We start from the raw sequence: 24,889 nt of genomic DNA on the forward strand, positions 1-24,889 counted from the left end.
TCTTCCCGTATCAATGGACGATGATATATGTACGTATATACTTTATAGATGTAATTACGATACGAGTGAATACACAGTCCGTTGCAGCCCAGATACAACACGGTACAATCTCCGTCGGCAAGGATATTTCGGAAAAACCCTCCAAGGGAGACTAGCGTTGATGTGAGCAATTAGGGTTTCGGGAAACCATCACAGAGTATGCCGTAGGCGGTAACACCAGGCTCGAGCCGTACTGTAGGTATTGCATGTCATTTGCAGGAGCCAAGATTTCATTACTTAATATTTATGGAAGATATTGAGGACTCGGAATCGCATGCGTACACCTGCACCGCAAACTTTCAGATGTCTTCTGGTCGAACCAATGAGTTATCAGCGGGAGTTTATCATTATCAAATCTCTTCGCTCCCGAGGCTAGCTAGCTTGTTATCTAGCTCTGGACAACTGGTTGTGGCTCTTCAGGAATGCATGCGATGTCACCTCACTATCTCCCAACCCGATGCAAACCCCCGGCTCTTATCAGGCCGTCAGCATTGTTTTCCTTATCCCCGACCCAACAATCTTATAGATGTCTATTATATCATCTTTCTCATGTGGTAATCATGCAGTTTTACATCACATGCTTTCCGAGTCAACTTCAACTCCAAAACTCCATGCTACAGACCAACAAAAAGCCAGCCAAAAAAAAAATAAAATAAAATAAAATAAAAAAATGAGGTAATAAAAAGATGCGAAAGAGGAAGTATGGTCCAATAAGAAACGGCAATAACAGATTACTCCGTGAAGTTCCGCAGCTTGGTCAGCTCATCCAAGAGCTCTTGCAGATCGCCATCGGAGATTTTGTGTTGAAGACTGGGGATGAGGGACTTGGCTTCCTCGGCATTATCGCAGCACAAACTCCCTGTCTCCTGGTTAGACTAATGGGGGACATGCAGACTAACGGCAAAAAGCGGCTCGGCTGAAAGAACCTCAAAAAAGGGAAGACTAGAAAGCCAAAGGCCTAGCAGGGGCAAGAAAAAGCAAATGACAAAGTGACTAACCCAGTTGTGACCGCTCGAACATCTCCAACTCCGTATGCGAATTGAGCAGTCGTTCGACAGCCTTGATATTCTCTTCATCCTTGAACCGAGCAAACACTTCGAGGTAGTCCAGGGTCTTAGTAAGGTTCCTAAGTTGTAAAAAGCATGTGAGCATGATGGCATTCTTCGGTATGGTGAAAGACACCGGTCGATTTCCAGCACTCACTCCGGCTCCTCGTATTTCTTCCCGCCCCTGCGCTTGTTCTCCAGCACTTTGTTGATGACAAGTCTTGCTTCGGAAAGTGATAAGGTATGGGTATTCTGATCCGCGCCTAGTTTGAGAGTTGAAGCGGCTTCGAGCTCGCCTTGGGGCAAGGCGCGCTTGCGATGTGTTGGGGGTGGCAATTGGACGCTCATTTTGGTGCTGTATTTGAGATCGCGCGATGCACTGATACAATGAACCTTTCGTTTCGATGACCCGTCGAGTTTAACGTTAGAAGTGTCCAGACGCTGGAGGCTGTTGACACAGGTTGTTGACTCTGTCTGGTGCGGGACCGGGAGAACTCTTGAGGGCGGAGTTTTGTATGGGCAGTAAAAGGCGGTATCTATGTCACCGCCTTTGTATAGTGATAAGACCTACATCAACATGGACGAAGGAAAGTCCACATTGTATTGGTAGTAATAATGTAAAAAACATTGAGCGGAAAGGGTATCAACATCAGATTGACTATTGTCTGGTCTATGCATAATCTATTCACGGCCCGAACGCCTCCTGCAATGCGATGACTTTATATGCAACATTCTGCATTATACCTGTCGGAAAGCAACCTCTTTAGGTAGACGGAAACTAGCGCAAAACATTTGCTTGTTGGGGCTAACCAATCTGACATTGTGAATGGCCAGCTCCAGCTCTGCGTTTCCACTCCCCCCGACCCGATCCTCCGGCGTGATGGTGTAGCCAATTCGTTCCGAGATGCGCTGGCAAATATCCTTGTGGTCGTCCACTTCGTTTTCCGAATGACCGGAGAAACAATACACATGGACCATCGGAAGAGGCGTTGATGTGTGTGGCGCAAAAAGCGATTCCTTGCCAGCATAGACACCAGGGAAGGCATCAAGGAACTCAATAGCGTTAGCCGGAAGGTTCATCACATAGTGACCGAAGACCGTGGGTCGGTTATAGACCTCTACAGGAGGAGCCGGAGTCTCTTCTTTTTGGGCGCTTCTTCTCTGTTTCTTTTGGATAGCTACAGTCACTGGTTCTGTTTGCAGGAGCTCATTGGCAGACCAGCGGATGAACGCTCTTCCGTCCTTGTTAAACGGTGTCACGAATTTGTCCACCTTGTTCCTGCGAATAGCATCCTGCATGACCTCATATCCATGCGGGTTAAGGTCATTGGCCCAAACGAAAATCTTCTTTTTGCCAGCTGGGACAGCGAACGGGCCAACACCGGCCATCACATCGCATACCATTTCACCCGAACGGAATTTGTTCACGAGTCGACGGTGCTCGGTCTCCAAGCGGCTGTTCCAGTACACACGAGAGTAGTCAAAACGGAATTCGCAGTCCTGCTCATGTTGGATGACGTTCATGTCCTCATCGCCGGCCAAGAACTCAAAGGGGAATGTGCGGAATTCGCTGTGGGCGCCCACATCTTCGGTCTTTCTAATCACTGTCCGGATTGTTGGGTTCTTGTCCTTCAACACCTGGGCAATAAGGCTCTTATAGGGGGTATATTGTTCGCGGAGATTCAGATGGGCTAATTCTTGTCAGACCAGGGAAAACAAATGCAGACTTGAGACAGCAGACTTACAGACATGGCCCACCTGGGTGAACCCTTGAGGAAGCTCATCAAGCATGTCCTCTGGCAAAATTGCGTTCATGATATCGGCTAGAATATAATATATTAGCTCCAGTCTCTTTCAATAGACATTTTAAAGTAGTAGTTACCGTAAGTCCAGTAATCATAGTCCAATTCGAGATCATACCGTCCAATTCCAACAGCACCATTCTCCACAAGCTCATTGATGGTTGGCGACCATGTTGTAGCATCTACCACGCATTAGCACCCTGACATAAGCACCCCCAAAGGCACAGCTAGCAACACTAACCATCATATTTAATACCTTCCCTCAGCAGCAAGCATTTCTTCACCTCATCATCAACCTTCACCTCTCGGATTGAACTCGTTCTCGGAAGGCCCAGCAAATCTCGACTCTTGTGCAGCTGGCCTCGCACCCTCGAGATATCGGAGGACTTGAAAACCGTCGCGGCAGATAGCGGTACCGTCTTCTTGAAGAATGAGCGATCCAGGACCCGCATTGCGCGGTTCACCGGGGGTCGGAACATAGTGGGGAGGTCGCTGTTAGGCGTCTTGGAGGCGTCAGGGGCTGTAGTGGATTCCATGGACGATAATTGTCTGATGATCGAGGGCTAAGAATTTACTGAAAGGCTCTCTAGGTGACCGGCCGGCAGGGCATCGTTTGCTTGGGCTGTGGACTTTATTTCAAAGAAATGTTTTTTTTTGGTGCGCTAATTTTGGGCTGTGATTTTGGGAGTTTGCGATTTATCAGCACGTGACATTGGTAGATCTTGATAAGATCTATAATTTAGTTTAACGCTAGACAATTTTTATAGAAAAGAAAAGACAACATTTAAAATAAGGAGTCTATAGCCGTTTCCATATGTTCTAGAATACGTAAACCGAGCGCATATATTCGCCCTGAATTCAAAAAAAAAAAAAAAAATGCTAGTAATAATCGCTCTAAGCCAAACAGGAGCGGCACATATGAACCCGAAAACAAACAATAAATAAAACGTGCCGAAGAACAAGCTGGGGTATCTTACCATTCGTTCCACAATTCCACAAAAAGGACTACTATCTCCGTAAACCATTATCCACACTCGCACTCAATTCCCTTTGCGACTCTAGCACTGCAATCCTTTCCTTAAGCTTCATAATCTCCTCATCTTTCTTCTTGATTGCACTTCGCGAGATATCCCGTCCTCGTATTATGCCTCTGGTTTTCAGGTCATGTCTGTTTAGTAGCTCTGTGAGCTCCTCCTGAGCTTTCCTCGACACGACCACATTATGACTCTCTAGAATCCTCATGACCTGAAGTGATATTACAGATGTATCTAGTGCAGAATCAGCAGAGAGCGCATTCTTATATTTGCTCGGCGTAGGAGTCATCGAGATTTCAACTGAGGCCGGAGGAAGCTGACACGCAGTCGACCGAGGGGAAAACACTGATGTAGGCGTGAGGGACGGCGCACCCTCCATATCAGACAGCTTCCGTTTACTGGGTGAGGTTAAAGAATCTGTCCGGGGAGTCTTCCGGGGGGTGAAATCCGAGCCACCCGCGGCTTGTCCAAAGTCCGGCTGGCGAGGCTTATGCTGCGCTGTAGTGGCTTCGTCTGGAATGGTATCGTCCCACTCAAGCCCATCGGAGTCCTCAGTCATCATGCGCGCCTTGGCGCTTTTCGAGGGGGTCTGAAAGCTCCTCGACCCGGACCCAGGGGCATTTCGACATGGGCGATCAGTCTGTGGGGTGAGAAGGCCCGGCCCTCCATGTCGCAAAGTCTTGGTGGGAGTTTGAGGCATGTTCTGTGGCTCTGTCCTTGAGTTGGAAATAACAGCGAGTTTCTCCCGGGCTTCGGCGTCACTTGCCCAGAGGAAGAAGTTGCAGCGCTGTTGTTGGGGTCGTTGACAGGTGTAGACTAGTGTGTGTTAGTGCTGCGATTTGAGCCCAATGCTATTTAGAGCAGAGGGGCAACGGGCTAGGAGCATTACACCATCTTCCGTGATTTATGCCATGGTTCTTGGTCTCTAGTTTGACCGCTGGGGGGCGACTTGGGCAGTTGCAGCGCCACACGCCATCGAGGAACCAACCCCGCAAGGGAACGGAAGTGCGAGGGGATGCAGCTCCGTTGTTAGTCTTCTGGGGGGATATCATAATTTGGAGAAAGGAATGACGGTCTCGTGTATCCTGGAGTTGAAGGCAGAGATAAGGAGAGAGCTCATCATGATAGGATGCTTAATTGTCGACAGATGTCGCTATGGAAACCGACCTCGGGATGTGGATTGGAGGGGTTTAGTGCCCGCTGTCAACCACGGCTCCCGACCCTTAAGTGCAGTAGTTTGTTCTATACCTTGTTCCAACAGGTGCCATTCATAGATCATATATGAGCTTGTCAATCGCTTTAAAAAGAAACCGATCTAAAACATTAAACGGTCTTCTCTATTATGCTATGTATGAGGGAATGCAGAATTAAAACAACAATACAATCAAGTGCCACACAACCGAGAAATGCTCTCTTTGGTCTACAACAACAGCTGGGAAATCAACAAAACCCAATGATGACAAAGCCGTCGAAAAGAATATCTAGGGTATCACGACAAAGTAGTAGCCACAGCCTATTCTGCAAGGACCATCCGTAACATTACTCCAAACGGTTCGGTTAATTTGAGAATCTCTTGGACTTCAGGCTTCACAGGCTCGCCAGCCGTGCGACGGAGTTGATCCTGTTGCTTGACTCGGCGTCGCCGTTCAGCAGAGATGGGGTCAAGATCATCTTCCTCGTCGAGCTCGTCGGTGGGATCAGACTCCGCGTCCGAGATGGCAAGGTCTTCGAGGTCGCCCTAGAGGAGGTTTAGAATCTCATTTCACCATTCGATTACTACTTCAATTTTAACATACCTCGTCTAAGCCAAAGTCGCTTCCCTTAAATGTCGGGAATGGGTCATTCCCGGTTCCTTCTGCCGCCATCTTCTGCCTGGTCTTATTCAGGTGCCACCGCTTGCGGTCTTCGTGCCATTGGATAAGTGCATTGATCTCATCGAGAGCCTTATCTTTATCGATTTGCCCAACGTCCTTAGCCCCGTGAAGCAAGGCGTTCATGTCAAGCTTGCCACCAACAGGCCCGTGGCGTAGGAAATCAAGAATATCCTCAATCCATCCCATCAGAGAGCCGAAGAGCCCATTGTCATGAAGGTGCACTTCGTGGACGAACTTATAGAAGCTCGCTTGATGACGTTCGCAAAGATCGATGAAGGACTGGACGGTTTGGTTAGGATCGGCAGATACATCTTGTCGCTGACATTTTTCGACCACCTGAATGGCGTCGTCGGCAAATTGAGCGAAGTCAGTGATGCTATTATAAACGTTTGCCGACTTGTAAACGCGCACTAGCGGCTCGTAGAATATTGTGAATAGGTCACGGAAGAGTTGGAGGGTAACGGGTTCTTCAACGATGCTGAGCATCATGGCCTTATCACGCTGGCGCGTGTAGAGTTTAAGTAGCTGCTTCATGTTCGCAAACCATTGTGCACCTTCACGCATCTCTGCATCGACACTCTCCACTGCTTGGTTCCAGGCCACATATGCATTGAACACATTACCATATTGCTCCGGAGTGAGTTCGGGAGAGAAGCGGTCAGACCGAAGGATTGCCACGAGAATATCTATATCTTCATCCTCAGCCTCGGCACGGATTTCATTCTTAATGACTTCATCTGAATCTGTGAAGGCTTTCAGTTTCTGACAGAGGGATGCATCATCAACCTTGGAAACAAGGGAGTCGATGGCCTTTTGAAATTGTTTGATGCCATCGTTTAGAGTCATGGAAAAGATCCGCTGCAGAAGAGACCGTGAGCCAAATGGTTGAGCAAGGAAAAGATCCAAAACCCCAGACATAACGGCTGCCGGATTCGCAATCCGGATAACATTCTTCATCAATGTGTATGGGACAAGAGAGTGTATTCTCTTGAACTGTGCGAATAGTTCAGGGGAGTTGTCCTCAGCCAAGAACAAATGGTACAGCGTTGCGGCAACCCTAGACTTCGTAAGCAACCATAGAGGCAACGCGCACGGTGACGAAAGAATACGTACTCGATCCGAAGCCATTCTGCAAACTTCTGATATTGAGGACTGAGATCCTCTACCGTCGGCTTCTCCCGAATTTCCGCAAACAACTTTGTCAGGCCATCTACAAAGGGATCATCACCATCAGCATGAGGGATTGAGAAGTAGAGAGTTTGCACTTACTGCTCTCCACAATATCTCGACGGAAGTTTTCCATGTACACATCTAGCTCAGCTGCGCGCTGTCTGGCAATCTCATAGAACTTCTTCTGTTCTTCTATCCTGATAGCGTCTGCCTCCTTCCTTCGTTGCATGTCAATTAGTTCTTCTTCGTTCAGAGTAACAGGATCTGCAGTTAGAAACTCCTCTAAAGCCTTTGACTCTGCCGCCCGCTTATTCTGCAGTAGAGTGCGAAGGAACGCTCGAAGCGAAACCCGCTGTTCTTCTCTATAGAGCACGGTCTCTCGAGAGGTCTCTGCTGAAATTCTCGGTGATTTGGGAGATACTCCCAAAGATGAGCGCATGGACGACCGCGATGCCGAGCGATGCAGATGGTTTCCGGGAGTTAAGCTATTTCGAGAGGTTTGGCCTTCATCCGGCGTACTTCCACTCTGGCTCGATAAAGAGGAGACCGAGGAGGCGTCATCGTCGGCTGAAGAGAAGAAGCTCGACGATGTTGAGGACTTGTTCTTGCGCGGAAGAACTGGTAGTGGTTTTCCGGGAAACTCGGTGCGCAGTCTCTTGTGAAGCTTCGCGAAGTCCCCGTACCGTCGGGCCACGAAGACGTCAGACTTCCCTTCCCGACGAACACGAAGAATGAACTCCTAACGCTAGCATTAGCCACATGTCTCAAGTTGAATTCAGAGATGACGATCCCCTCACCGCATGTTGATGATACCGCACAGTCCGCCTGACAGAGGTGATTCTCACGGCAGCCACATTAACATCCCAGCCGTGTATGGCATTCCCTTCCGGCATATTAACCAACAGACCCTTGTCATTGGCACCACGGTCTACAACCTCGATTTCCGAAAACTGGATTCGTTCTTCATATCCTGATGCCGTTGGGATACCTGATACCATCATGAGCTCCACGAGCTTCTCGCACTTCCTTGCCAATTTTCTGCGCTTTGTCTCCTCTAAGCGATCTTCGGACGACGAAACATGCTTCTTCGCGAAGGATTCTAGGAACTATGCGTGTCATCAGTCTCCTTCGTCCTTGCCCCCTAGCAAATGGATCCGCACTCACCACTTGCAATTTATCTTGCCAAAACTCCTTCTCACGGGCCTGATCGAGGAACGGGAAATTGCGCACATGATGAACGAAGATATATCGAAGGATGGGGAGTTCTGAGTCAACTGGGGCAACTTCTCCGTACTCTGACCTGAACGGGGCGCCGAAACGTTGGAGGGCCGTGGGGGAGTTTAACTCGACGATTTCGCTTTGCACTTGGCGGGCGATGAGCTCGCGCTTAAGGTCTGTACCAGTGATTTAATTGATTAGCTAGTTGGCAAAATTTGAAAAACCTATGAAGAAGGGGATTAACGGACAATGTTCTTGTTTTCCTGTGAGGATTTGCCCAGGTAGGGCGTTATTTTGCGACTCTGACTGTTGTCCGACCGAGGTGACTTCGGCGGGACTCTGTCGAGGATTCTCCGCATGCATGATGAACGGCTTGTTGGATGTGATCGTTTGAAGACTGTAGGCCCCAGATCAGAAGACCATCAGCCTTATAGGGTTTTCTATTTAAGAGAATGGAGCCCAAAGGTAAAAAAAGTAACGGTGATTCTTGGCCGAGAACAAAATCCGTCTGCCTAACAGGGTGTGAGTCTGAGGCAGGACAATGACGTTTTTCGGGCCAATGCCGAGATTGTCGACCAATCTTAGACGTTCTTGGTATTTCTTTGAAGATCCCCCTCTCTCGCACGGATCCGTCTAGGGTAGTATATACAATGTGGTGGATGGTAGGTAAAGAAAAGGAGAATAAAGATTGTGGGTAAGATGGATGTTAACGTGGGAAGGACAAGAGGAGGGAGGGGCGAAAGAAGGAGAGATAAAGTTGTAGTTGTAGTGTAGTTAAGTTATTTTAGCTTTGCGCGGAGTCACCACCGCTATGGACCTTCTCCCTCCTCTTCTCTCCTCCCGCCAGTTGCCCATTTCCCACCTCCCCTATTCTTCTCTTTCACCAATAATAACAATGCTTCTGACGCGTCCATCCACTTGAATGGCTCAGCCCTGTGGCCCCGCCTCAAGAGCGGATCTGCAAACAATCGACATGCTACTATTTCTTGATGTAAGTAATCCTAGTGGGCGATAACTCGGTCCATCCTAGTTACTTTCCCTAATCCAGATGGAGAATAGGCAACCAAACTATTTCATTCGCTCAAGATCTGAATTTTCTCCTTTCCTGTACCATGGTTGTATAACTTTCACGCGGAAAATAGACCGATCAATTGCGCCCGAACACAAAAAAAAAAAAAAAACCAGAAAACGAAAGCCAGGCCCCCTAATGGAGACGAGATGAAAGAATATATTAAATCAAAGAGAAAAAAAATATCATAATAACTCCAAAAAAAAAAAAAAAAAAAAAAAAAAAAAAAAAGGAAAAGGAAAAAGGAAGACTACTGCAGAGTCCATCTTCGATATTCCCTAATTTATCCTCATACGATATTCGCAGGAATCTCTCCTCTCATTCATATACCTTATTTTTTTTAGCACTTTGTCTCTGTAGCATCACTCCGAATTTTTGAGTGCGGAATTCGTCCAATGGAACTCGAGGAGTATCTGAGGTTGTTGAGCTATATCTACATGTGTCCAGCGGTCAATAGGCATTGCAGCTTCATCATCGTTGACTCACCTTGAGCTTGATCTCCAAAGCGTTATGGATGTATGTAAGTGAACCGACCAGCGCTTACTACGACACCACGATGGAATCCTCTGCACGGTTGTATAACAGCATTATCACAAATGGCACCACGGTCAAATTCACCTCATATGTCCACAGTCCATGGTTGAGTAAAGGAGTCGGTGATGCTGAATCTTCAAATTTCTCTCATTCGCTCTATGGAGGGTTTCTCGCTCCGATCACGTCCTTATATATTTCACAATATCCATATCCATACATTATGAGAATTTCAGGGAGATCACCTCGCTTAACTTTCTATACCGATCGAACAAGAGGGGTTTTCTTCGGAAGGTCAGGATGTTGGATCAAAACGGACGAGAGATGAGCCCGCCATGGAACAACCGAAGCTCAACACTCCTATCGTCAATGAGGATTCCAGAACCCTATCGCAGTGTGGTTGCAGTTATCTGGCAATAGAAGCACGAGATCTCGTCTACAAAGCACCGGCTTTCTTCTTGATGGAGACCAAGGAGCTCGGTCTGAACTATCTGACGCAGCTCATAGACATACTAGAGGAAACAAGCCTTTGCGAGACATGCTTGAACGTAAAAGTCCCTCCCTCTCTCTCTGACTTTGACTCGATCTTAAGCTATAAGCTCTTAGGGGACTTAAGAGGATAATGAGAACGAAAGCAAAGCCTGTATACTCAATTCACACAATGTAAATGGGACTGTTATGGCTTAGTTGGAGTTCCTAATTGAGACCCTTGTACCTTCGTGTTTTGTTTTACTCCAGAGAATTGGTTACCTTTATAAAGTGGGTATCGATATTGATCCACTGCTAGCAATACGTAAGTAATTAACTGGAAATGGGCCTCAATAACTCAATCAAACGGGGTGCCAAGACTCCATCTGCCATTCAACGCCGCGACTCTCGTGTCCTTCTCCAACAGACAACTTTTTGGGCCCAGGCTGACCTTGCATCTGGGGCCAAATTGAAATGGACGCTAATAGCGAGTGAATCATACTTATTCAGTTACGAGAGGGCATGGATACGTCTCTTGTCGTGAACTTGAGCACCGCTTTACGCCGACCTCGATAATCATCTGGCCTTATCTGTCTGCCCGCCGTCACTTCTTGCTATCTTATCACGTACCTTTTTCGCTGCATGCGACTCTTCGAATTGTTCCCCCACAAAAGCCAATGATCATGGGGAGATCCGACGACCTCGAAGATGCGGAGTTCTTCCCCATGACCCGCCGAAGATCCACGTCCGGCGCATCGTCCCGATCTTCCACCGATTCAGGGTTGTCCGTCGATACAGCCTACCTTGAGGACAACAAACACAACAATTTCGCGAATGGCACATCGGGGGTGACGGATGAGGCAAAATATCGCGACGTAGAGGATGGAGAACCAGATATCGATGAACCTTTCCTTCCTACATCGTCCAGGAAGGCTGGCTCTGGAAGCCGCACGCGTCAGATATTCTGGGCATTGGTGATACTCTGTCTGGGGGGTTGGGTACTGGCGTTAGTGCTCTTCTTGACTCAAGGTCGGACAGGCTCCCAAACGGCCTCGGAGACCCTGCAGCAACAGGAGTCAGATTCGGGGAGCACAAGCGCCGGAAGGCCTGTGACACTCCAACAAGTCCTGACGGGGTCGTGGAATCCTCGGTCTCACGCTATCTCATGGATTGCTGGCCCAGATGGTGAAGATGGATTATTAGTGCAGAGGGCAGAGGTTGATAAAAAGGGCTATTTGCGGGTCGACGATATTCGCAGTCAGGAAGACGATGATGTTGACAGTCAGGGCAGTAGAATCTTAATCGACAAGGCTATTGTACGAGTCAACGGGGAGACCCTGATGCCGGCATTCACATGGCCTAGTCCAGACCTTAAGAAGGTTTTGCTCATGTCGAACCATGAGAAAAACTGGAGATACTCATTCACTGGAAGATATTGGATTTTCGATGTGGCAACCCAAACGGCTCAGCCACTGGATCCTAGCGTTCCACACGGAAGAGTGCAACTTGCGCTTTGGTCTCCGAGTTCAGATGCTGTGGTTTTTGTGAGAGACAATAACATGTACTTGCGAAAATTGTCTTCAGAAAGTGTCGTTCCCATTACTAGGGACGGCGGCGAGGACCTTTTCTATGGAGTTCCCGATTGGGTATACGAAGAAGAGGTCATTACGGACAAGAGTGCAACGTGGTGGTCGAACGATGGAAAATATGTTGCCTTCCTTCGAACTAACGAGTCCGCTGTTCCTGAATTCCCGGTCCAGTACTTCGTGTCGAGGCCATCCGGGAAACGGCCCCCTCCAGGACTCGAGAACTACCCAGAGGTCAGGCAGATCAAGTACCCTAAAGCTGGGTCTCCGAACCCTGTAGTCAATTTGCTGTTTTATGATGTCGAGAAAGGCGAGGTATTCCCGGTCAAGGTCCCCGACGACTTCCCTGATGACGATCGTATCATCATAGAGGTGTTATGGGCTTCTGAAGGAAAGGTCATTGTCCGAGCCACAAACCGAGAAAGTGACGTGGTGAAGATCTTCCTGATTGACACGAAATCAAGAACAGGAAAGCTGGTTAGATTCCAAGATATCGCCAATCTTGACGGCGGTTGGGTTGAACCTTCCCATTGTACCAAGTTCATCCCGGCGGACCCCAGTAACGGACGACCAGATGACGGTTACATCGACACAGTTATCCATGATGGATACGACCATTTAGCTTACTTCACGCCTCTTGAAAATCCGGATCCTATCATGCTCACTACAGGAGAGTGGGAAGTTGTGGAAGCACCATCAGCCGTGGACTTGCGCAGAGGACTCGTTTACTTTGTTGCTACGAAGGAATCTCCGACGCAGCGTCACGTATACCGGGTCCAACTTGACGGATCAAATCTTCAGCCCTTGACTGACACCTCCAAACCTGGCTTTTATGATGTATCCTTCTCCGACGGCGCCGGGTATGCGCTGCTTAGCTACAATGGGCCGTCAGTTCCGTGGCAAGCCATCATCAACACCGAGGGTAGCGAGATCACATTCGAGAAAACTATTGAGAAAAACCCCAGACTGGCTTCAATGGTGGAAACATTTGCTCTTCCCACCGAAATATATCAAAACGTAACCATTGATGGTTTCACTCTTCAGCTCGTTGAGCGTCGCCCTCCACACTTCAATCCTTTGAAGAAGTATCCTGTCGTCTTCCAACTGTATAACGGCCCGACCTCGCAGAGAGTGGACCGTAAGTTCACGATCGACTTCCAATCTTATATTGCCTCAAACCTAGGATACATTGTTGTCACCCTCGACGCCAGGGGCACCGGATACAGCGGACGGAAAGTGAGGTGTGCAGTGCGAGGAAATCTAGGACATTACGAAGCGCACGATCAGATTGCTACCGCGAAAATGTGGGCTAAGAAACCCTACGTTGATGAGACGCGGATGGCAATCTGGGGCTGGAGTTACGGTGGATTCATGACTCTAAAGGTCCTCGAACAAGACGCTGGGGAAACATTCCAGTATGGCATGGCCGTCGCCCCCGTCACGGACTGGCGGTTCTACGGTGAGTCCCTTTCACTCGAATATGAATAGCAGGACTGATTAACTCACATTGGTGCCCCCAGACTCGGTCTACACGGAACGATATATGCATACACCAGAACACAACCCTTCCGGCTATGAGAACTCAACCATCACCAACGTGTCTGCACTCTCCGAAGTCACACGCTTCTTGCTTATACACGGCGCCTCGGACGACAATGTACATATCCAGAACACCTTAACTTTTGTCGACAAGCTGGACTTGTCCAATGTACAAAACTACGACATGCACTTCTACCCCGACTCCGATCATAATATCTACTTCCATAACGCGCACTTCATGATATACGAGCGTATGTCTCTGTCCCGACTTATCATACCTACAGAGAATAAACTAACAAGAATCGCAGGTCTATCTAACTGGCTCGTCAACGCATTCAACGGCGAGTGGCACCAGATCGCAAACCCCGTTCCTGAGGATTCGATCTGGGACAGTGTTAAGCGTTCTGTACCAGTTCTGGCGCATTAATCCATCTTAGGATTCAAAAATGCCATATATATACCTGATGTTATTAAAACCTACAAGTTAAGCAATGGACACTAGTCTTCTAAGAGCTATATATCCGTTCAAATTTACGTTCCGAAAGCATAGACCACAAATTGACTTGAGAGATAATATATTTCAACAAAAGCTCACGCTAGCAAATGCAATCGTCTATCAGGTATTAATAAAAATGCAATTCAAATCCATGAAGCCACATAATGCCACCAAAGCAGACCAAGACGGAAAACAATGAGTGTAGTAATGATGAAGTTAGATGCAAAGTCAAGGAAAGTATATGTAGGATGCAAGTATTTACAACGAGCACTTCATCATCTCGGGGTATATGGTTGGTATAGACAATGACAGATTAGCAATTATTGCCAGGCCGGGGGTATAACCCAAAAATCAGTCATATGATATGCAAAAAAAAAAAAATAAATAAATAAAAAAAAAAATCAAAACAAAACACTTCGGAGATGTGAAACTGAGAGAAGTAGATGGGATTCTTCTTTTTCTTTTTCTTTTTCTTTTTTTCGTTTTAGATCAGGTTGGGGGTGCTGTTGCTGCCTTCGATGTTCTTGTAGATGCTTGATTGAAGGAATTCGTCTCTCATGATGGTACTGACGTCAGAATTGCGGTAGGGGTTCAATTCTTCGCGTCCGAGTCCACGTAGCTGTTCGCGGCCAGCAGTTGACATGGATCGTCGACCACCGTTCCTGGGATTTGGCAACGGTGAAAGTCGTCCCGAAGGTGAGAGGCGACCATCAGGGGTACCGGGGTAGCCCAGGGTCTGGCGAGGAGCGAATACAGGGAGAGAGGCGTTGCTGGGGAGAGGAAGGAAGGACTCTGTATCTGTTGAGACACCGCTTATACCTGAGCGAATAGAGGACGGGCGGTGGTAGCCATTGAGCATTGGGAAATTGGAAACCTCACTGTACACCGTCGACATGCCCGATGCAGCAGACGAACGCCACGAGTGCACAGCGCTACGAGGGATAGTGATGACTTCTTCTTCGATCGGGAGAGTCTGGCGCATGGCTGTTGCAATGTCTGTGGGCTCAGTAATGGCTCCTCCAACTCGGTTGGCCATGATCTTAGCAGACTTGCCAATCCACAGCATCTGCTCGTGCTCACGGAGGTACCGGTCGCCACTGAATGATTTCTGGACGATATCGCGGGTCATCATGCCGAGTTTGCGGCGGTATTCACTCTTCTCGTACATGCGGCGGGTGATCTTGGCAACGTCCTCTGGTGTTGGAGATGAAGTGAGTACGGGTGCCGGTTCAGTGTCATCAGTATACTTGCTCCATTCTCCGAGAAGGCCGAGCATGGTGATCTGCGCTTTTGCGAGGGCGTGGGCGTCATTGGGTGCGACGACGGCACTGTAACGAGAGAAGTCGTCTGGGTCGCTGAGAACACGAAGGGATGCACCGACATCGGTACAAACCACGGGGGCACCGGTCAAAGCAGCCTCACCCAGGGCCAAGGGCAGACCTTCGGACAGTGACGAGTTGAGGAAAAGCCAGGTGTTTTCGAGCACTTTCATCGGATCTGCGGTACCACGGAGAGTAACCTTGCCTCGGAGACCCTTGGAGGCGATGATTTCTTGACATTCAGTAGAATATGTTGGTGCTTTGTCGATGGCTCCATAGATATCCAGGTGATAATCATCGAACTTCCACTGGTTGATAATGATGTCGGCGGCAAGCAGAGCTATCTTGATGTCCTTGGCATACCACACGTGCGACAACATGGTGACTGTCGGGCGCTGAGACTTGATCTCTTTCACAGGTGCGAACTTTTGCATGTCAGTGATACCATTGACAACAGGGTCGACCTTCCTGCGGAAAACGTTGCGATGTTCAATGGTTCCTTGGCAGGTACCGATTTCAACCTCCCAGCCTGGATTGAAGAAATCAGCGCAAGGAAGAATGATATCGGCATGGTGCAAAGTAAGAGCAGAAGTGATGCGCATTAAACCTAAGAGAGCATTGCGAACGAATGGAGAAAGCTTGCACAGGGCGGACGACAGACAGAGGTTCGTTTCACGCCAACTAATGGCGTGGTCCCAAATCTGCAAGGTGCAGTTTCTCTTCATCTTGCACACAACCCCGTAGGACGCACTAACACTGTGATGCGATGCTTGAAAGACACTCGGTATCTTCTCAGGAATTGGAATGGAGAAAATGAAGAGATACCGATACCAAAGTTCCAAGGCAGTATCAAGTGACGTTAGGGTTGGAAGTTCGGTGCGGAACCACTGGGATGATGGAACAGTATTAGACATCTCTTGAGTAAGCCAAAGGTCTCTCCAGCTTTCTCTGACAATATCACTGTTCCAAATCTGGGTCCAATGCCGCGAGTCCTGGAAGTAAGTGTTCAAGTTGACCAAAGCCCGAGTCGCCTGATGGATATCAGCCTTTGAAAGGTGAGTCGCACGCGCTCCCTTCACCAGAGCCGTCAGAATTGGGATGAAGTTAAGCTTGATATCCATGTCACTAGCGGATGTAACATTTTCAACTTCCGAGTCGAGTTTGTTCCTGAAAAGGCCATGTGTCGGAGTGAGGAAGTCCAAGCCCCAGAGAGGAACCACTTTCAACGAAAGAACATTTTGCTCTGTCTGGTGCTTAGGAATACCGAAGTCATTTGCTGATTCGCAAATCATGTGCCACTTGACAGTCCTTAGCGAATTAATCATATCACGTCGACAGGCAGAGACACCGCCTCCTTCGTTTGGCCAAGTACCATTATCAGCAGCCATGACATGCATCGACTTGTCAGTATCAGAGCCGAAGTCCTTAGATCTGGTGTGGACCACCGCGTCGCCTCCGGGTCCGAAGTTGAAGAGATCGCTAATCTTCACCGCAAGAGGGGTCCAGCTGGAGATGTTGTCATCCAAATCAGCACTGGCGGTGATGGCATCCGCGCGAAGTTCCAGATACTTCTTCGCCGCTGCCAGATCACCACGGTTACGAGCACGCCAGTAGGGAGCTAGGGTCTTGTCTCTTCGCAGGAGCCGCTCATCCATCCAACGGACCATAATCGCATCGAAGTCTACGCGGTCTTTCCAGGACTTCCATAGCAATGAACGAGCCCGAGAAGTGGATACCGGGAAGCGCTTAGTTGTCAGTCCTAGGAAACGGGTAACAGCGTTCGAATTGAGGCTGTCGCAGTATAAAAGAGGGTTATCGTTCGCAAAGCTAGTTTGCTTAGGTTTGGCGAGCACTCCAATGAAGTCGTTCTCGATCATCGGAGGTGTCTGCACCTTCTGTCCATTAAGTGTGGTGAAAATGGTGGGATGGAATTTGTGGTCGTACAGCCAACGAGCCTCGTAGACATCAGCTCCTTGGACAAAAGTCGCTTCGGTGACCTTAGAATGAGGGATCCATCGTTCAACCTTTTCCGGATGGCGAAGAGGAGGTGCGCACCAGGAAACTGTGCAAGTGAGATGTGTCAACGAAAACTCAGCGCGCAACAGCTCATCACCGAAGCGAGGGTTCTTGCGGTAATGATATTTGAAACGAATAAGGTTTCCATCCTTCATGTAGGAGCCCGCTTCGATGAGACCCTTGCGGTTGTACTGAACACTTTGCAAGTTGTTTTGTCCGCGTACGCAACGCCGACCCAAGGGGATTCTGGTCGCCCAAGCCTTGGATAGGGTAAAGCTCTTCTTTGTTGGAGCGCGGTAGTCATAGTGATACTCATTGAGCACCTTGCCATCCTTGAACTCTTGACGAATGAGTAGAAGCATATCCTTTGAATATGTGCTGACATATTTGAGTAGCTTCGTACCCTCTGGTTCTGTCTTGTGCTCTCCCGAGTAGTAGTACACCTTGAACCCGCCATCAGGCTCGTTGTGCCTAAAAGCAGTAAATGTACCTTCCAAGCTCTGCACAACAAAGCGACTCTTCTTGATGCTGACGGTGATACCCTTAGTTTCGTTCCACAGCCGCTTCACGTTGGATCGGCCATGGAATAAGAAAAATGACAAACCAATATCTTGCACCGTTTTGAAATACAGCCAAACCATGTTCATCAAAAATACAAGCGGTACCCGGATTAGTGTGTGGCGCTCACTCATGACATGATCAAATTCCCTCTGGAATTCAGAATCTGCAAGTAAAGCAGCGATGAAGAACTTGACCCCAGAGCCAATACAGTGATAAACATAGCTTAACGGCTTCTGGATGATGGACATAGCCATAGGAAGCTTCTTCGGGATTTCTGGGATATATATCGGGATTTCCGGATCCTTGATGGCCCCTGCTTCACCGGTTCCGTAATTCGCGTAATCAAGGATACTAACAGCAGTCGCAGCTCCCAGGTTGCAGCGAGCGACGTGCACATTCAAGTTGCTTGTGTCAAACCGACAAAGACTCGTTTGAAGCCATTGTTGACTGCCCTCGGATAGTAGACATGGCCTACCAAGGCAACGGTCCAACAACATGTTCCTAATATTCTGAGGCAGCTTTTCCCAGTGTGAGTCAACCTCGAATCCAAGACACAGTTGCCGCAGAAGCTCCTTCTTTGCCCAGCGTACGACGAGTGGAGTGTCTGGTTCCTCCCGGAGTTGTCGAGCAGTCGTTTCGGTCACACCAGCTGTAACAAGCGATTCAGAAAGCACGGCATATTCGTGGGGCATTCGCATCATTGATTCGGCGACCGCGTGGAGTAGAGTCTCGGCAATAACCTGGCAGTTAGCGCTGACATCAATCCGCTCATCTAGTCCTCGTCCAACGCAAATGGCAATCTGCAGACGACCAGACATACTGCAGCTCAACGCCTGAATGTTAGGACCAAGCGAGCCCAATGGCACAAGTTCAAGGGCTATTTCACCCGTTTCCCAGGCACCCAGGGCCATGCTGATGAGCTTTTCCGACTCCGGGAAGGCCTCTTCAATCCTGGGTTCTATCTTCCGCGAAAGTAGAATAGATTTAACTTCAACACCAGGATGGGAGCCGGGCACAAGTTTCAACCGCGCGTCAGCAGGGACGACTGACATTCCTTCGAAGAATGTCTGTAACTCTTGTTGGGACCATTCAGGATCCGACCACGGAGCGGTATATGCGTGGAAAGTCTTCCCAAGCTCCACCGGCGAGTCAACTTTCTTGGGCATGCCCATCTTGGCCGTGAAAAGAGAGAGGATAGCCACTGTCCATGTGGCGGCTCCTAGGCCAATCACCTGAGAATACAAGAAGTTATTACCAAGGCATACTTTGAGGGCGATACCGACAGGCAATCCGACGACCACACCAGTCATCAGTGGTATGAGGGCGTGCGGGCCGGTGAAGATCTTTGTATATTGGTACCAAAGAAGGCCGGTATAGGATAATACATAAGCGAAAAACATGATCATCGCTTGCACTGGTGCTTGGAAAGTCCAGATCAAAGCCGTTGCAAGAGCCAAGCTCCAAACAAGCCACATGAGAAATTTGAAAAAGGTCTTCCAGTAGACTTTTCTCTTGAATCTCACGTCTCGCTTCTGGGATGGACGTATCTCCTTGGCCGATCCCACAGCAACAGCCGAATGCTGGCCCACAAGATCATGGAGTTCCTGGGCCTTGGTATCGATGAGAACAGCCCCAATGAGGTAGTAAGCCAATCCAAATCCGACTGCCATCCGATTGGCATCAGAAAGGGAGGTTGAAAGACCAACGAGCTGTCCGCCACTTAATAACTCAACCCATTTGTCCAGAAGGGCTATAATAAAGTAGAGAATTCCACAGCCTATTTCTTTGCTCGATTGGCGCCAATGGATGAAGGCATTATGCAGCCGGATTCCTTTTTGGGAGTTCCGAAGAACGTCCAGCCCGACCTTGGTCTGGATATTCCAAGAAGAGCTGAAAGGAATCGGCCGAGGCACATCAGCATAACGACAGTACCAGTCGAGGAGGAAATTTGTCGAATCCCAATCCCTGGCAAGCTCGCGGACTAGTGTATCAGTTGTAGGCTTAGAGAAGAAGCTCCGAGAATTCTCGGCCAAGACATCCTTAAAGAGAGCATCTCTTGACAGTTTCAAGACAGCCGGGTCACTCAGGTTCCCAAACACCTTCTCGTCATTGTTACCGTACGTGGCAATATACCATTTTCGGATTTCCGTATCGTCCGTCCTCCTAATATTCTGATACCAGGTCACCCACTTAGAGGCAACTGATCGCAAACCGAGAAGCAAAAATCCGATAAACACATATAGCACAGCGAGGTAAATAGCTGAATCGTGGCCGCTCCAAGTAGTGATGATAGGCGAGACGAAAAGAATGGGGATGCAGCTGAAGATCACTTTGCGTCCGGACAAGAAACCGGTTCCGGGGTAACTAAAGCTAGCAAGGGTGGCGAAGCTCGTCAGGTAGATGGTCAAAGCGACGAGATAAAGATAGAAGATAATGCCAGCCTGTGGGCTTTTCACGCCAGAGATAACAATGAACCCGATTAAACCAGCGGCAATTGTAAATGCAACGCCGGCAATTAGTCGGATAAGGACAAACATGTTTGAAGCTGCGAAAGCCATCGAAATGAGATAGTAGGGCCCTCCACAAGCAATCATCGTACCGATTGCACCAGATAGGAGAAGGGAGATCATCAAAGCGATGGTAGCGCTCTGTAGCTCGTCATGGGTCATAAAGGCTGAAAGGTAGAGACCACGACCGATAATTGTGAGTAGAATGATGTCGATCAATGCTGGGAATGCGAAAACACCGAGGAAAGTAAATCGCTGGTAGCCAGGCATCGGCTTAACCTTGTGATCCGGATTAACGTCGATTTGGGCACCAGCATAAGATGTGGCCATCTCAGGCGCGCCATTGATCCAATCGGGGAGCTTCTCATCGTCGTACTCCCTTCTGAAACGATCCGAGAGCAGCTTTCCAAAGGCGCTAGGCTGAACATCAAAGTATACCTCACAGCGTGACCCTAAAGCAAACGATTCTGAGAAGGCGGCTGCTTGATCTGATTGATTGTTGAACAACGGGTTACGATCGGTCACTTCAGTATAAATTTCATCAATTGCCCCTTTCCTCGCGGCGCAGAAAAGTGCCAATGCCATGATATCAGTATACGCATCAATGTGTTCATTCTGAAGCAGCTGGCAGAAGCCCTTTGACACGAGAGCAAGGTCCTCCTCGCGATGCTCCCTTAGCATCTGAGTAAAAGCAGCACCCGCCTGGTAGAACAATGCAAGACATTTGGATGGAGATGGATGTTGGCACCCCTGCTCTTGGTACCATTTGATGCGGGTATTAACCAAAACTTCGGGAGATGCCGAGCCTTCAAGATACGAGACCGTGTTAAGGTCCTTCAGCTGAGCGAGTGAAGGTGCATCAATAAGCAGTCTCCGAATGTATGCACAGATAGTATCTGAGAGCTCACTGTATGAGTCGGTCAAGGAGAGATGCTGAAATAGAAGCAGTCGCTCTTCTGGGCTCAGCATGTCGATATCTTGGACGAATCGGCGAGGAAGTCCGGTATCATTGACGAGGTCCTGGGACCATTTGGATAAAGCGGTTTCCATCTCAAAACAAACGTGGCGGGGGTAACCTTTTGCGGACAAGAATGTATGCAGTACAGTTCCTGCTAAACCTGGGGCCTTTTTGGAAGCAAAAACTTCAAACCCATCCGAGTCCATCTGGTAAACTGCCCAAAAGCGCACGTCGACACTCTTACGAAGTCCTGAGTCCAATCCAAGGTTGACCTGCAATGAGCCGTTAGTTGCCAGATTAGACAGTTCCTTGATCGAGGTCGCGAGTTGGTCCGAGGTTGCGTTTGAAATAACGTAAGGATCTGAGCTGGTTGCATTAGGAAGCATATAAGATTCATGAAATTTCTTGAGGAGCAGGCCGATGCTCTGAATCTTGGACGCAGGAACCGGGTGGAGCAATCCCAGTGATTTAAGGCGCAATTGGGACTGAAGGACTTCGGCAAAGGCAAGTGCTGTTGCCTCAGATCCAAGCGGGAAACAACCAAGAGAGTTATATTCAATGCCGGCCATTGATATGGAAAGCGGACTCCCTAAAGATTTCACCTGTGCTACCCACTCCGGTGGATCGCGGAGTTTTGTCGTCAACTCGTTGCTCTCAGGTTGACTATATTCCGACGAGGTAAGCAATTCTTCCAGGGCAGGAAAAAACGGCAACAATGTATTCCAAGCGCTCGTGTCGGATGCATCATTCTTGATATGCAAATTGGAGCGCCAGCGATCGTGAGCTTTGATGATTTCGGCATCTTTCAGCCATCCAAAAGAGGAGAGAGGCTCTGAGATCTTGACGTTAAGGGCAGCGTTTGTGAGAGCCGACTTCCGACCAATCCATGGGATCGCACTGTAAAAGTTACACCATTGGAGAGACCTTCGGACAACAGCATTCGATAGTGCGGCATTGTCATCGATTGTCTCCCACGCCATCACCACGAAATCTCTCACACAAGCTTCGGAGACGAACGCCTTGATGGTGGGTTGCATTTTCACGAGTTGAAAATAGTCGCGCTTCTGACCTTCTGGTAGTATACTAGCATTTTGAATAACTATTCCGGAAATTGCAGGGTTCTGCATAGAGTTGTGGTCCTTGAGAAAGTCTGGGGGTGCTGTCTCCAGGTAAACTGCCAAACCCAACTCATCGATCACCTCGATGAGCTTAGTGAAAACCGGGGTGGGAAACTTCCCTTCCCAATTGGCCAGTACCATACCGCTGAAGTTAGCACTATCGAATGTGCCTGTGAGAAGATTTTCAATCTTTTCGATTGCTGACAATGTCGACTCATCCTTTGAGAGGACATGATCAAGGTCAACTCTTCCCAATAACTGCTTACCCTCCACATAACGAATTGCTTGGGCTGTGCCCGACTGAAATGGATCAACGATCAACAGGTCCCATTCATTCAGGAGCCGAAGCTGATCCCGATCTGGTGGGGAGCTGAATGAACCAAGATAGACGCCAAAGGAAGACGGCTTGCGTCTTTGAATGTTTGGCACATTGAGCAACTTGTTGGAAAGAGTAACCAACCGTTGAGATACATTGGGCGGCACTTTCTCTGAACGTGGCCTTGTCTGTGATTGGGATCAGGTGAGCGATAGATCAGATATACATTCACAAGCAAATCAAGGTAGTCCTACCTTAATGTAGTTGAGTAGTTTCTTCGTCCCAGAGTACAGAAGCCACAAGGATCCTGTAGCAACACACGCTATTAAGATACCGATGAACACCTAGCATAGCATTAGTCAATGATATTTGAAACATATATGCAATCACTACTTACGAACTGCCACCAATGATCTTTCATTCTATCCCAGCCGAGGGCTGAGACGTGGAGGATTTCCGCCATCCTGATTAGATATTGCAGGCCAACCTCACAGGTCTGACCATCAAAACGAGAGACTAAGAAAGAAACGAAAGTGAAGGGGTTAAAGAATTATGCCCTTGAGGGCATATGGCGTTAAAAGGGCAACTGTCAAAGTGCTAAGTGCTCATGACAACAACGTCGTGCCGCTTTACGGGGCCAAAGGTCAGATGAGATCTGAGACCGTTGAAGGTGAGGCTGAACGAATGAGAATAGAACAAAAAGGGTATTTCAAAAGCGAGTGATCCAAAAAGAAACGAAGGAAAAAACGAAGGTACAAGGGCAAAAGTAAGAAAAAGTAAAGAAGAAAGATACAGCAAGTTGGAGACTGAGTGAAAGAATGTTACCCAACATGCATTCATCCAACATTCGCTTGTACCTCAATGGAAGAAAGCGTCTTTTTCCTTTTTTTTCTTTCTCTCTTTTTTTTTTTTTTTTTACCACTTAGCCTTAGTTAGGTTGCAGATGGCGATATGGCCAGTGTTCTCAGTTCTAGCCTCTAATTATGGAACCACCCTGATAGCAGGGGCGCGTCTGATAGTGCAGGACTCAAGAGGCAGACAAAAATAGCCAGCGACCAGGACTAGTCTGTCACTAAAACAGGTTAGGGTGTCGGAGGACAGTCAGATGGAAAGGATTAAGAAGACAAGGTCCATTATAGGTATAGTAGCATGAGGATCCATCTCGGGCAGATGCGATTGAGACGTGGGGAGGGAGCCAAAAGCGTGGCAATCCACCAACTAACGACAAACTTCTCGGACAGCACCGAGAAAAAGTTAGATGGAACGGTGACACTCGATGAGTACCAGTGACCGAAGGTCATGATGCAGAAAAGCGGACAGCTTGCCTCCGATTCCATGGGGACGAAAAGGAAGAGATTTTCTCCCACTCATTGACCATTGGGTAGCACAGTTGTCGGGATTTATGATCTGTACGGTCATTGGTGGTGTCTGGCATAGTGGATTTTTGGAAAGTGTTGTCTGGATCAAGGCGGAGCGTCTGGAAAAAGTTAGTATGTATGAAAAAGACAAAAAAAAAAAAAAAAAAAAAAAAAAAAAAAAAAAAAAAAAAAAAAAAAGGAATAAAAAAAAAAAAGATAAAAATAAAAACACTGAATAAATTAATAACCTTCGTGGGAGGATCACAAAAATAAAAAGTTGGATAGCGGGGCGGAGATGCATACAATCCAAACAGGGTTAAGTGTGGTGGTGATCCTAAGGTTCAACCGGTATTGTACGGTATGGTTGAAGTTTGCAAAAGATTACTTTGATATTTGACCGTATTTCAGGTTGAACCGTTTTACGATAATTTTCATGACAATCGGTACTGCATGTATGTACCACACTAGCCACAGTCGGTACCTACTACAGTATTCCCGCCGTACCTGAACCGACTTTTTGAGGTTAGTTGAACCACCCGCTAGCCTGGAGACCATCAACACAAGTCGAAAATCCTCTTCACACTAAAATTGTGTCGACTAGTACAAAAATAATTGGGAATCAATCAATACGAGTCAGCCTGCATGGAGCCGACAAGGTTTCTCCGACTCTTTGATCCGTGAAATCCGTTCTCGATTTCCTCTTTCCAACTTCCTTCTCGTTTATACCCCACAGCTGGCCCCTTTCATCCAGTTTATCGCCCCTTGAGACGCTGAGGCTCCAATTCAGGTCATGGAGACCCTTTACTAATTGGAATCCGATTTTGCCTCGAATGTATCTTGGCAATGGTATCAACTCTTCCGCAG

General features: G+C 48.1%; 3 protein-coding genes across 3 annotated transcripts; 1 reads left to right on the forward strand and 2 right to left on the reverse strand.

The window, feature by feature from the left end:
* Positions 1–770: 770 nt before the first annotated feature.
* On the reverse strand, positions 771–8,546 carry BDV38DRAFT_273756 (uncharacterized protein; the record flags this gene model as incomplete). The annotated part of the gene is made up of 16 exons (XM_032057728.1): positions 771–898; positions 1,038–1,165; positions 1,243–1,478; positions 1,830–2,776; positions 2,831–2,908; positions 2,968–3,069; positions 3,129–3,407; positions 3,928–4,737; positions 4,857–4,942; positions 5,460–5,659; positions 5,718–6,852; positions 6,909–7,005; positions 7,065–7,704; positions 7,763–8,071; positions 8,130–8,359; positions 8,432–8,546. The coding sequence occupies 16 exons, from the start codon at positions 8,544–8,546 to the stop codon at positions 771–773; spliced, it is 5,520 nt and encodes a 1,839-aa protein (XP_031910317.1).
* Positions 8,547–10,639: 2,093 nt separating this feature from the next.
* On the forward strand, positions 10,640–13,939 carry dapB (dipeptidyl aminopeptidase dapB). Its single transcript, XM_032055488.1, has 3 exons — positions 10,640–13,296; positions 13,358–13,627; positions 13,685–13,939. The coding sequence occupies exons 1-3, from the start codon at positions 10,929–10,931 to the stop codon at positions 13,801–13,803; spliced, it is 2,757 nt and encodes a 918-aa protein (XP_031910318.1). The 5' UTR covers positions 10,640–10,928; the 3' UTR covers positions 13,804–13,939.
* On the reverse strand, positions 13,890–23,547 carry gtb3 (glycosyltransferase family 4 protein). Its single transcript, XM_032051876.1, has 3 exons — positions 23,065–23,547; positions 22,922–23,011; positions 13,890–22,855 (listed from the first exon to the last, which is right to left on the reverse strand). Exons 1-3 carry the CDS (start codon positions 23,128–23,130, stop codon positions 14,357–14,359), a joined length of 8,655 nt encoding a protein of 2,884 aa, XP_031910319.1. The 5' UTR covers positions 23,131–23,547; the 3' UTR covers positions 13,890–14,356.
* Between the last annotated feature and the right edge of the window lie 1,342 nt (positions 23,548–24,889).

This window comes from Aspergillus pseudotamarii (genome assembly GCF_009193445.1).
Source record: "Aspergillus pseudotamarii strain CBS 117625 unplaced genomic scaffold BDV38scaffold_56, whole genome shotgun sequence".
In the NCBI taxonomy this organism is placed as follows: Eukaryota; Fungi; Ascomycota; class Eurotiomycetes; order Eurotiales; family Aspergillaceae; genus Aspergillus; species Aspergillus pseudotamarii.